General features: G+C 38.2%; 1 protein-coding gene across 6 annotated transcripts; it reads left to right on the top strand.

Moving 5' to 3' along the window:
• Positions 1-219: 219 nt before the first annotated feature.
• Positions 220-17242, top strand: LOC105385405 (phosphatidylinositol 5-phosphate 4-kinase type-2 alpha). 6 transcript variants are annotated; one of them, XM_048628501.1, is made up of 12 exons: positions 220-561; positions 1744-1841; positions 2217-2327; positions 2524-2694; positions 9372-9510; positions 10836-10966; positions 12012-12180; positions 12516-12608; positions 13126-13193; positions 14670-14797; positions 15247-15317; positions 15591-17242. In XM_048628501.1, the coding sequence occupies exons 1-12, from the start codon at positions 433-435 to the stop codon at positions 15711-15713; spliced, it is 1431 nt and encodes a 476-aa protein (XP_048484458.1). In that variant the 5' UTR covers positions 220-432; the 3' UTR covers positions 15714-17242. The 6 variants fall into 6 exon arrangements, with proteins under 6 accessions (XP_048484458.1, XP_048484461.1, XP_048484457.1 ...); XM_048628504.1 differs by having other exon boundaries at positions 221-561; positions 14685-14797; XM_048628500.1 differs by lacking the exon at positions 13126-13193 and having other exon boundaries at positions 221-561; positions 12516-12676.
• The last annotated feature ends 728 nt before the right edge of the window (positions 17243-17970 follow it).

Genomic DNA, 17970 nt, shown 5'->3' with positions numbered 1-17970 from the left:
CAAGGCGCACACATTAGCGGACGCGGCTGACAGCCGCAACTGATAGTGTGCACGGTCTTTTGGGACAGAGCGTGCCCAAGACCCTTATTACATTCGAATAAGGGTAGTTTTCGTCCCAAAAGACCGTGCACACTATCAGTCGCGGCTGTCAACCGCATCGCTAATGTGTCGGCGCCTTGACTAATGCTTTGCTCTATGTTTTACTTACTTTTAATCTGTGTTCAAGCTGTCAAAAATCCAAAAAACTCCGTTTTGCTTTATTGATGAATTGATTCAGTTCGTGTGTCGTTCTAAAATAATACAAGTTTTTAAATTCAATAGGCGTTGTCCGCCAATAAAGGTTATTCGTATGGTGAAAATGGTTTGATACGGTAACTGTGATTAGAACAATTTCAAGTTGTTTTCCCCCGAACTCTAGTAAACAGATCCAAAATGTCCGTTCCTAGCACAGGACTGAGCAAATTGAAAAAGAAACATATTCGTGTGAAACACCAAAAAGTTAAATTATTTCGTGCAAATGAGCCGCTGCTGTCGGTGTTCATGTGGGGGGTGAATCACACGGTAAATATACAAATATTTCTTTCTCATAGTAGGTTTTGTATGTTAACTGTAAGCTTTGGTCTAATAGGATTTCATAGATGCATTAACCTACAATTATGTCATTGCTATAACGATTATACATAATACATTATCAGTGCTTCAGGTTGTTGTCTGTTTAAGTGCTGTTTACAAGTTTTCAATATTTATCTTTGTAGTAGTTTTTTCTGGCACATTGTCAATGTGTTATGGTTTTCACAGCCATTGTTGTCATTGAGCTTACACAAATAATCTAAAAATAATACTCAATATTATTCAAGGGCCACACTAGCATTGGCAATTAACTGTGGTATTGGTAGCAATTCTGAAGACACCAATTATAAATTTGACTATGTAAATACCTAAATATTTTCTTAAAAAATCAACTCTATGAGTGTTTCTTTATACCTCATTTTTCAATGCCAAAATTTCTGACTGGAAACTTTGTTACTTCCTTATTTAAAAAAAATATGATTTAGTTAAAGTCTGTTTTTTAATCTCAGATACTAAATTGACAGATTCTAAACAGTTCTTCAGCTTCAGCACTCAGCATTGCAGTCCTGCAATTATGTGATGTCTCATTATATCTGTCAATTAAGTACCTATCTGAGATTAAAAAGACAGATAATAGTTATTACTTACATGTATTGGATATTCAGTAAAGGCAATACAAATCCCAATAAATTTAAGCAACAAGAGACAAATTCCTATAATACTAAATTGTTAATTTAAATATTCTATTCATATACCTATTGCAATCAACTTTTTCTTCTGCCAATAACAGTATGTATAAATCAATACAAAGAAATGTATAGAAAAAGTACATGGATCAATATTTTGAGAGCTGCCTGTTTATTGTACTCTCTAAGAATATTTATTTAACTCACTTTGAACTACATAATATAAAAGAAGTATATGAAAGTATGGATTTAAGCTCAGTGACTTTGCCTGAACAAAAAAAAACTAAGTGGAAACTTAAATGTCAATAAATATAGTCTAAAGACTAAAGGCAAATTCACACAAGATATATAATTTACAATTTGTATATTTTTTCAATAAAGACACCACAATAATGTGGTGTCCATATTTGTACAATAAATTAATAAATAAATATATCATGTTTTTTATGAATAATGTAAATGTGTCTTAATTTATTTATGTTTTCAGATAAATGAGCTAAGTCATGTGTCTATCCCCGTGATGCTGCTCCCCGATGACTTCCGAGCATATTCCAAACTCAAAGTCGACAATCACTTGTTCAACAAGTAATTATTATTCATACTTACTCTATATTTAACTCTGACACATTCTATTTGTCTCGGTTTTCCCCTGTCTATTTCCTTTTCAGTTTTAGTTTCATGATGACAAAATACTGATATAATGAGTATTTGCACTTTGGCCATCAATAATGGTTAATTTGGTTACAATTCAATATGTCTGCAACAGACCTATAAGTCACAAAAACATTAAGAAGCCTTCCAAAAATTTTAGGTTTTCACCTACCCCTATCATCAAGTAACTCGGAAAATGTAGCAGATCCCATTATAATAGCTAATAACAATTACATAACAAAAACACACTAACATTTACGATATTCACATGTTGTAGGGTCTTTGCTAATGCAAAATATCCTCTTTCAGGGAAAACATGCCGTCACATTTCAAGGTGAAAGAATACTGCCCCCTTGTGTTCAGGAATCTGCGTGAAAGGTTCGGAATTGACGACCTTGACTACAAGGAGTCACTCACAAGGTAAGTCCTAGAAAACCCTAAGGAATACATAATCCAATACCTATTACATAGCTATTACAATCCTTCAACTCACGTGTGAAACGCTAATTATGTTTATTTCTCTCTTAAATCTATTTAGCATAGCCAATATTTTATTTACATTTATTTTTCTTCCCTAAACTTTTGGTCTGGGGTCCCTTCCCTTCCCGGCCCTTAGGTTTCGAAAGCCAGATAACTACCTATGTGCACAGAAGAGGGAGAAGTCTAAGCTCCGGAGGTCTGCGACAGCGCCGTCTGGTGTCGGCAACATGAAACATGAGCATCAGGACAGCATCTTCCACGATGCGAGTGCGTTCGTCAAACGGGGGCTGACTATCAAACGCCTGAGGTCAGATGTGAGAGCAGCAGATTTCTATAACAGTATTGTAGTGCGCCTCCCAACTGACACTGCAGTATTGAGCATTTTTATTTCTCATTACCATCACACCCACAGTTCACCTGGCTGTATGGTTTCCACATCCATTGTACTCCCTTGTTGAAAAGACTATTGGAAGTGAGTTGTTTTTATTGGTCTGTGAATGTCAAGGTCACAGATGTGTTGTTTGCCGTAATATATTTTGAGTGTGTGTCTCTTGTGTTAATGTTCGTTGGCAGTTTGAAGCAATAATAGAATTAATGGGACATTCTCATCACCTCAACACCCATTAAGACACTTGCTGCGTGGATTCGATCAGTTTTATTCCTTTGTTTGAAACAGTTTGTTGGCCTTGGCCTTGCCTTGGCCCATCGTGCTCAAAATCCTTGACCTCTGCAATTGCGTTTTGGGATCTACATATTTTGTATTATGTTTATGTAAAATATTTCTTTCGCATTCATATCACTAACGCCTTTGTTTTGTATTTTATTTTTTTATTTTTCACTAACAATTTATTTTATGGTTTTCATGCACGCATATGAAATTCAACACTGTAATAAAACTTATATGCAATCCAAACTTAGCACCTGAATTTGTACTACATAAAAGGTGATTGGTATGGTTTTTATATTAATATAAACTGGCTCTACTACTTTACTGGATAAAGACTGATTTTTAAATATCTATGCAAACATAACAGTAATCTAAGAAATACAGAAACACCGACAGGAAACTTAGTGGCTTCATAAGAAAGCCAAGGACAGTGCGAGAGTAGAACTACTTTCGTGAACAATTATTGGCTGATGATGATTGATGAACGAAATACTACAGCCTTGTAAGTGACTTCAGTGACTTACACTGATGATTCATCAGCGCCTCAGTTTATTAACAGAATTCATAAAATTTTATGACTCCTGTCATGCTTATTTTAAGATAAGTCGACATTAGCTTTACACGTATAGATGCGAATGCGATTTGAAATAATGTATAAAGAATCGTGATCGTTTCCGAACCTGGATAGATCCAAAAAACTTGCCTCATCATAATTAATAATAAAATGTAATCTGCGACATTATTTAAAGACCATTGTATTAGTTGCTACGGAAGATAGCGTGAGATGAAATAATCTTATCATTATTATTCATTATTTGTATAGTATTAGCAATTCTCACGTCTGTTATACTTAATTGAGGCAGTCACAGTAATTGAAATGATGACTGGAACGTTTGTTTAGGGTTTAAGTTAATACCTAGATCTAATTTTGTGCGTTTCAAAATGAAGTCATCTAAGATAAAAAGTGGAAATTTCTAGTAACAATAATAGGTACTGTAATACCTACTTGATATATTTACTTATGTTAAATCTAGTTACACAGCTACGCTCTATTAAAATAATGCACTATTTCTACATAAGTATTATATACATAATATAATTTACATGTCTATATGTTATACGTACTTACATAATTAAATATGTTTTGTAATAATTTAATTATGTAGGTAGGTGTATATTATTATTACAATCGTCATAAAACGTAAGTGTTAAATACATGTAATGAGAAGTACATATATCGATCCTATCTATGACCGTACCTATTATAAGACCGGCAAAAATGGTGTACATACCTACTTATTCATGTTATCTACTTAGCTCGCATTACTAGACGCATGGGTGTTTATGTATACTGCTTAGTTATGTCCTTATTACCTCCAAAAATAAATTACATCTACCTAACACGCACATCCTACTAATATTAAATACTTACATGAAATTTGTAATGTACGGATTGACGGATGGTGGAAGATCATTACTCTTTCACGGGAAAACGGTTGCACCATTTTTTACGAAGTTTAGCATGTATTAAGCTGACACCATGGATTAATCCATCTAGGCCACTTTTATCCCTTAGTTTAGTTCCCACAGAAAGACCTTCGAAGCTCGCTGCTAAAACTCGTATAAAATAAACTGATCATAAACAGTCAACTATTATTTCTATGGAGTAAAGGTAATTGGTTGGTGCAGGGTATCTATCTACTTACATATTATATTCTAATATGTAAATGTTACTTTGTACCTACTACCTAATAGGTACGCAGCTCGCACGCTATCGCCACTACAATTTAACACTTTACTAAGCACTATTAACATTATTAATAGTCTATTATACTGTGTACATTCATTAGTTGTATTGACTCGACACTAACCCGTATTATGCACCTTGGCTGATGGTATCTAGGTATAGTATCTTTAGTCTATCTAGGTATACTATTATTAACCTATTATTCTTCAACAATAGAAAATGGCTGATTCACAAGATTACTCTTTATTTGCGAACAAAGATCCTCAAAACTGAATTAACATAAGTACTTTGTAAATAAGACCATCACAATATTATTTACATTAGGTAATTATTGTTATGATATGAAACCTTACTGAGACATAATTTATATATATAAGTAAAAGAAAATCTCGTCACGAGCAAAAATTGGGCCGATGCAATGCTGAATAGTCTTGTAGACAAACTGTAGAAGAGAATACAAACGGGCGTCGGCGAAGACAACCTCAGTTTCTTCGATGATGAGATGACAGTACCACACATTATTACCGTCTGTCTACTTTGTACATACCCAAGATGGAGTTTTCTATTACAATTAATTCCTACATGATGTAGTCAAAGTGTAACATCAGAGTTAGGAGTTTATTATTTTGAGAACGTAACGCGTTCTATCACTTCTTGTTTTTACCCGACTACGGCGAAGTAAAAAGGAGGGTTATGATTTTTATAGCTACGGCTTTTTTTGTTTTGGTCAAAAAGCTTAAAGACAAGACGTGATGAGTTTTACGTCGCGCTCACCTTTGATGGGAGTGCGCGTTATTTATACGTAACGCGTTCTATCACTTCTTGTTTTTACCCGACTACGGCGAAGTAAAAAGGAGGGTTATGATTTTTATAGCTACGGCTTCTCTCTTTCGATTACGTATAACACGCTCACAAGAGTCATCTGTATATATGATTATTAAAAAATGTGGGCCATTTGGTGTCCCCATTTTAGTGTAGTTTAAGTGTCAATCCTCAAAAATGCAAAGAAGGATAAATCGAGCTCCGGCAATTATCGACCTATAGCACTGGCCTCCATCATCGCTCGACTACTAGAAAAGGTATTGCACTCTATGGCTGAGGTATACTTAACTTCCGAGCCAAATCAAATGGGGTTCAAACACAGTCACTCTACTGTAACGTGTGTGTATACGCTAAAACAGATAGCCAGCTACTACAAAAAACGAAAAACCTCAATCTACGCCTGCTTTTTAGATCTTAGCAAGGCTTTCGATCGTGTAGCACAGTGTTTTTCAACCTGTGGGTCGCGACCCCCTGGGGGGTCGCGAGGCTTCTGTGGGGGGGTCGCCAAAGGTCGAAAAAACTGGGTATACTTTAGAAAAAAAACAATAAAGAAAATTTTAAAATTAATCTCAAAAAGTCTATTTCTATTTCTATTTCTATTTTCTGTGGGGGTGTCAGTACCTACACCTGGCTCTCTCGAATGGAACCTTTGTGCATATCCCCAAGGTCTAAACTGCCTTCCTAAGCTTGGACCATTTCCCACCACGCTGGTCCACTGCGGGTTGGTGGGTTCACATATCTAGATGTGCTAAATCTAGATATGCAGGTTTCCTCACGATGTTTTCCTTCACCGTAAGAGCAATGGTATACATTGTACTTAAATTCAGAAAAGAACTCATTGGTACATGTCAGCGCCGGGATTCGAACCCGCATCTCTGGCGTGAGAAGCGGGCGCTTACCCGACTGAGCTACCACCGCTCTACCCGACTGAGCTACCACCGCTCTATGTATCTTAAAAAGTCAAAGTCAAATGTTTTTATTCATCGTATACCTAAATATAAAATTTTCTGATAAACGTATTTTTACAAACTACTCTCCATTCGGATAATGGGCTCTTTCTGTAAAATATCTTAATAGGTGAATTTTAACAAAAGGATAATCTATCTCCTATATTTTTTATAGATAAGATAAGATAAGATAAGATAAGATAAGATAAATCTTTATTTGCGAAAAAACATGGTATAAAGATGTTACACAAGCTTGGTTTCACATGTTTTGCAAAGTAACTTTTGCATGCAAATTTTACATTACACTAATTACAATTTACTCAAATATTTACAATTATAAAATTATAAAAGCGAAAGGTCACGTATACACTGACTCATCATGAAATCTGAGAAACTACAAGTGGTAGGAGTCTAACTAAGACGAAATTTTTCGGAATTCAACCTCTAAGATGGTTCAAAGGGTGTCAAAGTTTGTATGAAACTTCTATAGTTTTAATACACTCACGGGCAATGAAAAAGTTCCATTCACAAAATGCCCTCATTTAAATTTTGAACAAAATATTATCGATTTTAGTTAATAATGTCACGGGAACGGAGATTTATAGGCGTAAAATCCTTTTTTATGAAAAATCTATTAATATTTGGCATGCCGGTACCTTAGTAAACTTGAAGCTTAGTTACAATAGGATATTGCAAAATTTCCATGGGAACGGGAGTTTGCAGGGAAAAACATATGTGTGAAATAACGATATTTTTTTTTTTTTCTTTTTTTTTTTTTTTGTCATATACTTTATTTATTTATTTGATTCATGCAAAAGATAATAATAATACATTAAAATTAAATAAAATCAAATTAAAACTTATTATACATCAAAATAAAAACAAAAAATAATATTAAATCTAAGTCACAAAAACAATTAAAATAAATGTCAACATTAACCTAAAATAATAATTTAAAAATATGATTAAATGTCATTTCTTCAATGAAATTCCTACACTAGCAATCCGACTCGGGCCATATCCGACCCAAAGGTCCCCAAGACGCTTGCAGCGTTTCCACGCTGAACCGCCAAGGAGATCCTCTGCATGAGATATGCCCCAGACCGGAAGTCAAGACCACGGTTCCTCAAGCGGCGTCCTATTTCCTTTACAAAGGCCTTGCCCTGTACTCCCCACACACCCGTGGTCTCCAGAGCAAGGGGGGCAAAAATGTAACTGCCCATTAGCGGACCGTACTTTTGGCACTTCAATCTCGCAGCGTCTTATATAACGATAAATTATATTCCGTGAAAGTTTGTAAGTAGGTTTCTTGTAACATTTTAAGCCAAAACTAAACGGATTTTGATAAAACTTATATTCTAATCCTAATCATGGAGACCATAAATACGTGGTATGGAATGAATATTGGTAATATTGTAACAAACACATACATGATAAAAAACCGAAGGGTCAAGGGGGTCGCGAAATAATTTTTTATACCAGGGGGGTCGCATCATGAAAAAGGTTGAAAAACACTGGTGTAGCACATGAACAGCTATGGAATAAAATTGAAAATCGAGGCGCTCCTACCGCCATTGTAAAGGTGCTAAGCGCCTGGTATAAAGCACAGAGAAACGTTGTGCGATGGAATGGTGTACTGTCGGAGCCAGTGGGATTGAGCTGCGGCGTGAGACAGGGTGGTAGCATGTCCCCGGTCCTGTTCAACCTGTACATGGACGATCTGAACAAGCAGCTCACACAGACCCAAGTCGGATGCTCCATGCACGGGACCATGGTAAACAATATCTGTTACGCGGACGACATGGTCCTGCTGGCCCCCTCCATCTCCGCGATGCGCGAGCTTCTGTCGGTGTGTGAGAAGTATGCAGACGATCACAATATGCAGTACAACGCGGACAAATCGGAGTATATGATCTTCCAGTCAGAGAACACACCTACAACTGATCTCCCATTAATACTGAAAGGAGAAACATTACGGCGGGCTGAAGAAGTGAAATATCTAGGCCACATTATTAATTCTAGACTTTCAGATGATGCCGACATTGAACGCCAACGAAGAGCCGTGACGGTGCGTGCTAACATGCTGGCGCGGCGCTTCCAGCGCTGCAGCGGGGAGGTGAAGCGCCAGCTGTTCCTCACGTACTGCACCAGCGTGTACACGGTGGAGCTGTGGAGCTCGCACACGGTGGAGACGATGCGGCGCATGCGCGTGCAGTACAACCACGCGTGGCGCGCGCTGTTCCGCCTGCCGTACCACTGCAGCGCCAGCGGCATGTTCGCGGCGGGGCGCGCGCCGGGCTGGGCCGCGCTGCTGCGCCGGCGCTCCGCGTCCACGCGCGCCGTCATCTTCGCGTCCGACAACCCCATACTGTGCGCGGTCCGGCAGTGGCCGGAGAGCCCACTACACGATACATGGAGGAAATATCATGTGTCATTCCTTTGATAACTTGTGTCCGAGTGCTTGTTTTTAATTAAATTTTATTTTTATTGTATTATTATTATTATTAATCTTTAGTGTGTGAATTATTTGTAATATTTTTTTTTTTTGTGATGTGCATTTTTTTTTTTTTTATTGGACCTATGGTCTGGAAATAAAGATAATTTATTTATTTATTTATTTATTATAAGTGAGTTATTGATTGAAACAGCGAAATTGTTCATTGCTCCTGAGTGTATACCTAATACTAAAATACTCACTCAATAAATAAATAGGTATAAATAAATCTTTTCCCGTAAGAAAACTTCCCACAACCAACCAACATCTTCACCTACAAACATACAATACCATACATTGTCCGCAGATCCCAGCCGATCCCCGACGACTCGTCAGGCAAGTCGGGCGCGAAGTTCTACCAGAGCTACGACCGCCTGTTCATACTGAAGACCCTGACGTCGGAGGAGGTGGAGCGGATGCACTCGTTCCTCAAGCATTATCATCCGGTGAGTTGGTGGGACGCCCTTCGGCCGCGGTGGAACTAAATCTGGACAGTTTATCCATCACGACCCATTACGTCCCCACTGCTGGGGCACGGGTCTCGTTCCAATGAAGGAAGGCTTTAGGCCTAGTCCACCACGCGGGCCTAGAGCGGGTTAGTGGACCCCAACACAAGCAAGCTTGTGCTGATATCAGTAGAGCGATCCGGAAAAAACGCAGCATATTCTATTCGATAGTCTATTCGAAAGTGCTGTCAACCTGTCAACAACAAAATGGCGGTGTATAGATTTGCGAAAGTTTGACAGCTATCATTCCATAGGTCATTGTCAGAATAATATTATGTACTCTGTGGTCATTCTTTTCGAGACTCATTCGAAAGGTAAAAAGTGTTCGAAAGTGCTGTCAAGTTGACAATAGTCGCACTCGCATTCGATTCTATTCGTTAGCTCGAATTTTCGTGATACGGGTACAGAGGTTTTCAAGCTGCCTGAAGGCCTCTGACTAGGCTTAACGATCCTACCTACCTTTCCGCTGCTTACGGGGAGATCACTGATAAATGCCATCCTGTAAACATTTATGTATTTTCATGATAAACTTGAACAAAGGAAGTAAAAGTTAAGTTGAAACTGAGTCATTATAACAATATGGAAATATTTTATCAAATGTTATCGTGTAAATGTCTGATAAAAAGATATTTCTATCTTTAATATTAATAAAAATGATGATATCTGTACATATACTTTCTCAGAAAGATCTACATTGTTTTCACAAAGATAAATAGGTTCCCAATATTCCTAGAATTTTTGTTCAGTACACATACTTATACAATCTATACATAGCTATACCTACTTGGATAAATTACGAGAAAATTAATCGCACTATTTCTTTTTGTAACCGTGAAACTCATTGATGTCTCTTTTGCAGCATATACACATAATGAGTAAAACAGCAATTCAGAAATAACACCTACTATAATTTTTCCTCATCTTATCTACAACAACAGCAAACCTATATCTTTCTACCTCCTAAAACAGCAACTGTAAAACATATCACAACCCATTACTAGGTTACTGCTAGGGCTCGGGTCTCCTTTCAATGAAGGAAGAGTTCTAGGCCTAGTCCACCACGCTGGCCTAGTGCGTATTGCTGGACTGTACTGTGTACTATAAGCCGCGATCCGTATCGCCGTTTTTAATACTACACTACACAACATTTATGTTCATGTATAACTTTCTCATTCCAGTACATAGTGTAGCGCCACGGCAAGACCCTGCTTATATACCCATCTCTTTCCAGCACACAAACATAACATACACCCATCTCATTCCAGTACATAGTGGAGCGGCACGGCAAGACGCTCCTGCCGCAGTACCTCGGCATGTACCGGCTCACGGTGGACGGCATCGAGCACTACCTGGTGGCCACCAGGAACGTGTTCTCCAACCATCTCAATATACACAAGTGAGTGCGACTCTTAAGATAGGGGTATAAAAAAGGCGGAAAGAATCTCGCTAGCTAAACGATGAGGCACAGCAATGGTGGCGACATGAGATGCAATTTGGTGGTTAAACAATTTGACAAACTGGGCAGTCGAAAAAGCATTCTATCGTTGAACCTATCATCATCGAAAATTACTTTTGGCTAACCGTGTTATCGGACAAGCATTATTTCGGTGAAGCAACCTTGTAGTCGATCTGTGCCTTTATGGAACCGCACTATCGGAGAACAATAATTAGCAAACGGTTCGGAGCTCTACAAAGTCCAGTAACAATACTTTTTACCTTAAAATTGGAACAAAATCTTGGTTGTTTCCCTACTGAGATTTGTCCGCCTATGCGGTTATTTGGCTATATCTTGGCGATACCTTAATCGATTTTAGATTGGAATATGTCATTTTAAAGCTTTTTAAATTAGCTTTTTTGTTTTCATCTTTCGTAACATTTTCTTAATGTTTCATCTATTTTGAAGCACGGTGTCTAAATTAAGTTAAATATTTCGCAATTGATGATTATGATTAGTTGACCAATGCAAAACAATCAAAAAAGTATTTAAAAAATCGTTAGTTTTTGAAATATTTTGCTTTTAAACATAAATTTCAGCAAAATTATTAAAAAAATTAAAACTTAAATAACTCAGAAATGGTTGACTTTCGGATAACGCATTATGGGGTTCAATCGACTGGAAATGCCTTCGACTACAACCCATTTAAAGGAATACATCGACTTACCAATCACCCTGTATATAATTATTAAGGGCCTGTCTATTTAGATTATCTAGAAGATAATTATGATCTAACTCTCTGTAACATGTATTAAATCCCACAGTTAGCCATTATCCAGACATTGTGAAACAGGCAATTATTTTATGTAACCAGTAAAGCCATACGATAAATAAATAAATAATGAGGCATTTGTGAGGTGCCTCACTGAGTGAGGTATTTGAGGCAAACAAATAGGTATAAGTATTTAATAAACATAACTTACTAACTATAACCCTTACCCCTCAGGAAATACGACTTGAAAGGCTCAACAGTCGACCGGGAGGCGTCAGAGAAAGAGCTAGAGAAGGAGCTACCGACGCTCAAAGACAACGACTTCATCAAGCAAGGAGTGCGCATTGATATTGGGGATGCTGCTAAAGAGAAACTGCTTGAGACTCTTACTGCTGATGTTGAGGTATGGTTTCATATTTTACTGTAAGTTGGTCAATGGAAACGATGACTCTAAGGGCGTGTCTTAACATAGCACGGCATTATAACGCGGCTCCCACGTTTTCGTATGCTCATTGACTAATTATTGCCAAAAAAAACCGGATGTGACATGACGCTCTATGTTTGGACACCTCTTAAATTAGGTATACCTACGGCATATTCAATACATTTAACAAAGTCTGTATTTTTATGTTACCTATATGATGTCGAACTGCTGGGCAAAGTAAGGCTAGATAAATTTGTTTAGTCCACACAATTATGCATTACTATGTATAAAAATATTTTATTCTCCGCCAACAGTTCCTAACAAAGCTCCACCTCATGGACTACTCCTTACTCCTCGGGCTACACGAGTGCGGGCGCGGCGAGGCGGAGGCCGAGGCGGCGCGGCAAGCGGCCGAGGCAGAGAGCGAAGATACTGACACTGACAGTGATACGGACAACCGACACCATGCTGAGAGGTGACATATCTATATTTATAATTTAAATACAGCTTAAATAGTGCCCCAAAAACTACGACTAAATATTGGCTTGCATTGCAAGGCAATAGAAAGGGGTGGCTTCAGTAGACACACGCCACATGTATTGCCTCGCGAGGCAGCAGGTCGAGGTGGTAAGGCAACAGGCCGAGGCAGAAAGCGAGGATACTGACACTGATAGTGATACTGATAATCGACACCATGCTGAGAGGTGACATATCTATATTTAACTAGCGCACATTAAACTATGACTAAAGGCAGTCCCCTTCAGTAGACAAACGCCATATGAATTGCCTCGCGAGGCAGCAGGTTACTGACACTGATAGTGACACCGACAACCGACACCATGCTGAGAGGTGACATATCTATCTACTGTTTTACACTATTACTAGATATTGCCTCGCGAGGCGGAGGCCGAGGCAGCGCGGCAGGCGGCCGAGGCAGAGAGCGAAGATACTGACACTGATAGTGATACGGACAACCGACACCATGCTGAGAGGTGACGCTCATACTATATTAATAGATACTGCCTCGCGAGGCACCAGACTGAGGCATTGAGTGACACTGACAACCGACACCATGCTGAGAGGTGACATATCTACAGTTACATAAATACACACGGCACATGTATTGCCTCGCGAGGCGGAGGCCGAGGCAGAGAGCGAGGATACTGACACTGACAGAGACACGGACAACCGACACCATGCTGAGAGGTGACATATCTATATTTAAATAGTGGTAAAAAAATATTGACTAAATGTTCGCTTGCAAGGCAATACACAGAGGTGACATGACACACGCCACATCACTATAAGCTTATTACTAGGTATTGCCTCGCGAGGCAGCCGGTCGAGGCGGAGATACTGACACTGATAGTGACACCGATAACCGACACGCGGAGAGGTGACACATCTACTGTTTTACTGAATACACTATTACACTTGTCCAAAATTAATAATGCACATGCAGATCTTCACATGCGAATCATTAAATCGTAAGAGCCTTAAAAATAACACATGCATTTTGCACCTTGTTCGAAAGAAATAGGACTCAATATCATGTGTCACATAATCGAAAACAACCGATCTGTCAATGATTTCTATGCGCATTATCAATTTTGGAGCACTGTACAAGGTATTGCCTCGCCAGGCAGCCGGCAATGACGCATCAGCTTCGCTGTGTATACAGAGTCATCACCTTCAAAGTGTACTTTCAGGGCTGTATTCCTATTTTAAAATAAAGCAAAATTATTTTAAAAAAAATACAAAGTTAGAGATAGTAAGTACACAAAGTTGGGCTTACCTTATAATAGGATCTCCGGTACAGTCATCGCCATATTTCTACAGTGACCTTAAACATGTACAGACTGAACCCTATTATTACACCCTCTCATGCTGTACAATCAGCGCCATATTAATATAAACCAACCCCGATTTCCTAAACCCTTGAGAGCCGCGCGAAGTGAGGCAATACAAACTTAACAGGTATTTCCTAAACCGTAAAGAGCCGAGCGAAGCGAGGCCATTGAACCCGATCCCTTATTTCCTAAAACCTAGAGTGCCGAGCGAAGCGAGGCAGCACAAACCTAACCGGGATTCCCTAAAGCGTAAAAAGCCGAGCGGAGCGAGGCCATTCATCTCAACCCTACATACCCTGAAGCTTAGAGAACCGAGCGAAGCGAGGCAATACAAACTTAACCGCCTAAATATTCCTATAATTACTTACCCGGATAGTCAGAGCTGAAGCTTAGAGAACCGAGCGAAGCGAGGCAATACAAACTTAACCGCCTAAATATTCCTATAATTACTTACCCGGATAGTCAGAGCTGTATTCTTACAACGACGACGCACATGTACAGGACCTTATTCCAACAATGACACCTCCGGTACAGACAGAACCGTATTCCTACATTGACTTATCCGGACCTCCGGTACAGTCGGCCCTATTCCTACACTACGTCAGTATAAGTGTTCAGCTTCAACATGTACAGGTGGGGCTACAACACGCCGCCGGACAGCCCGCGCGGCTTCCCGCGGCAGAGCGAGCGCAGCTACGAGGGCATCATCCCCGACTTGGACATCTACGCCATACCGAGCCAGGACAGTGAGTTGATTTGTTTTTTTATCTAGAAACTAATTATATCACTTGCCGATAAATGGTTCACCTGAATTCGTATGACATTTTGATCAACGTGTCCGTAATGTTCAAAAATAAATAATAAAATGCATCCCGGTGAACTGCGATCGAGTTACCTATAGACAAATTTATGTATTTTTTTTCGTGATACGGCCTCAGAATATTGTTGCGCTCTTTGTTCCTATGCACAGCAGTAGAAAAATACGGCCTGATGATGATGAATTTTGCCAATAAGCTGTATTAAATTAATTCAAGGTATAAAACATTTTAGGTGACTTTTCGGTTTTGTCAACAAGGTGATTTAAATTAATTCGGGTACAAAACAATTTTAGGTGACTTATGGGTGAGATGTAGAATTAAATAGAGATAAATATTTGTTAGTAGAAGTTAATTTAACCGAACCGTGTAATTTACAGGTGCACCCAAGAAAGAAATCTACTTTGTCGCACTGATCGATGTCCTAACCCATTATGGAGTCAAGAAACAGGTAATTCATTTAAATTCGTCTTATTTATTTCATTCAATTTATTGTTTTTGTCTATTTATTTAAGAAACTTGTTTCTTCTATCACCAACCCGTCAGCCAAGCGTACAGATTATGGGATAACCCTCCAATTTCGAGGAGGCAAGTGTCCCACAGTAGATTTGTTACGGGTTATGTATGTGTATGTGTTATAGCTGTGTTTTTATCACCGCTGTACGGTGACGCCATCTATAACTTATTTAGTCACTCATATAAAAATATTTTCTCTGACTTCCAGGCCGCAAAGGCAGCGAAAACAGTCAAGTACGGAAGCAACGTCGACGGGATATCCACCTGCGACCCCGAACAGTACGGAAAACGATTCATAGAGTTCGTAGCCAAAGCCATCGAGGGAAACTAAGCGGGAAAGAGACGAAGCGACGCCTCTTTCAGTTGTTAAAGCGAGAGGTTGGAGTCGCCTGGAGCGAACTCGAAAAGAGGTCGGTTTATTAATCTATTTCACGATGTTGCCGTTAAATTGTTCAAAATACTTAATGTTGGGGTGTACCAAAGTAGTTTTCGTATCGAGATATCGTTCTAGCGGTTCTATTCTGATCTTAGTCCAGTTGGACATTTCCTAGTATTATGGTTGGTATTATGAAGTTGGAATCTTGTGATATCTATTTAAGACCTCGACCGGAACAACTGAGGGACGCGTCCGCATCGTCGTTGTTATTCTTGTCATAGACAAAAGTTCATGAAATCCTTAAATTGTAAGTTTGAATTAAAGCTTAAAATGCAAATAATTAATTCGTGTGTTGAATGTAGCGTGAACCAAAATATTATGCTGTAGTGGGAGCACGGGTTGACTTCGTAAAGTTATCGTATTGCCATCGAGAATTTTGGGAAATTTAACCAACGCCGTTGTGTCCAAGGAACTAAAAATGCTAAACATTTTCATTCGAAGGCCATACGTTTACTTTATAATTTCAGGCTCGCTATACTGAATAACATGAGAAGAGATATAAGTATATTGTATCTTAATTTTCTTTAATATAATTTTCAGCTATCCTGTACCCTTAGTACAGCAAGCTACTCTCGATGATATGTAGTCAAAAAAAAAATTTATTTCTGTCATAAAAAATAATATTTCAATTTACTACTTGAGGCGATACTTTGTATGGAAGAAAACAGTACTTACCAATAGTACCTACAGTTTTTTATAGAATAAAGTTAAACTATTCTCATTCTCTGGTGGCGCCTCTATCGGTAACTACCATGAAACTTTTGACAGAAACAGTTTAATTAAATAATTATGACAGATGATAAACTTTTTTGATTTTGCAAAGTATAAAACCCGTTCGATATCTTTTCTCGTGGAGTTACAGTCTTGGGCCGTGTACAACTATACAGAAATAAAGCTGGAAACTTATTACAGCTTACTTTACTATGGATATTTAGCGCTTATCAGCGCTGGTTCGCAAAAGTATGAAAAAGAAAGCGCTTATAAGTTTTCGGCTTTCTGTAGACCGGCGGTTTTGATCTCCTAAGGTTTGGAATGTATTCAATGTTCAATTATTAGAAAGTTCTCGCATCAGTGAATCGAAATAATGTTTGTAACAATTTGGGCTATTTTTATGACTAAAGCACACTTCCAGCTACTAAGTTTCACATTTCTTATCACATTTTCGAACTGACAAACTATTTAAGAGCACATTTTTGCAATAATTTCCATGATAACTCGTTATTAGCTTTTATAAAGTTCAGCTACTGTCTAGATTAAAACTGATTGGAAATTGTTACTGAATTTAAATATCATTGAATTAGCATAAACACAATTAGAAGTGGAAATTGACTGTAAAATTTAAGTTTAAAACATTAAAAATACGATTTTAAGTCGAATGACGGGTTTTGGCTGTTGTATACTAAGATTGATAGAGTACACTTTAACAAATTATAATCTTTCTAGTTATAATATCCAATGTGCAGTTGGTACTAAGCTAAGCAAAACATTTATTGCCGTTTGGACAGTTTCGGATTAGGTGTTCATTAGGTAATAGAAATACTGAAATACTAATTGCTATTGTTCTCCATGGGAGCACCGAGTGATAATATGCGTCCATTGACTGCCATCCGACTTAGGTACTCTTCAATATCATCTTTCCCCATACAAACACAATGTACACTTGTCCAAAATTAATAATGCACATGCAGATCTTCACACCCGAATCATTAAATCGTAAGAGCCTTAAAAAAACACTTGCATTTTGCACCTTATTCGAAAGAAATAAGAGTCAATATCATGTGTCACATAATCGAAAACAACCGATCTGTCAAAGATTTCTATGCGCATTATCAATTTTGGAGCACTGTATGTGGTATTGGAACGTGAGACCAAAATAAATTAATTTGTAGGCGAATAATCAGTGTACACTACTTACAAGATCCGTTGCTTCTACGAAAGATGTATTGGAATGCGATGTCATTGGAAATGTATTAATATGAATAATGGACTTATTTAAAATGCGCAATATTCCCTAATGTGCGCCTAACCAAATCATTTGCTTAGTCTCTGTCTAGATTAGTATTTTACTATAGTATCTATGGTGTAAGATTTTGTTATTTATTCTCTATATTGACTAAGACATGGATTGTTATGAAGTCTTGTGATCTTTTCC

Source organism: Plutella xylostella, chromosome 21 (assembly GCF_932276165.1).
Source record: "Plutella xylostella chromosome 21, ilPluXylo3.1, whole genome shotgun sequence".
In the NCBI taxonomy this organism is placed as follows: domain Eukaryota; kingdom Metazoa; phylum Arthropoda; class Insecta; order Lepidoptera; family Plutellidae; genus Plutella; species Plutella xylostella.
The sequence above is the reverse complement of the archived record's forward strand: the minus strand, read 5'-3'. Positions and strand labels throughout refer to the sequence as shown.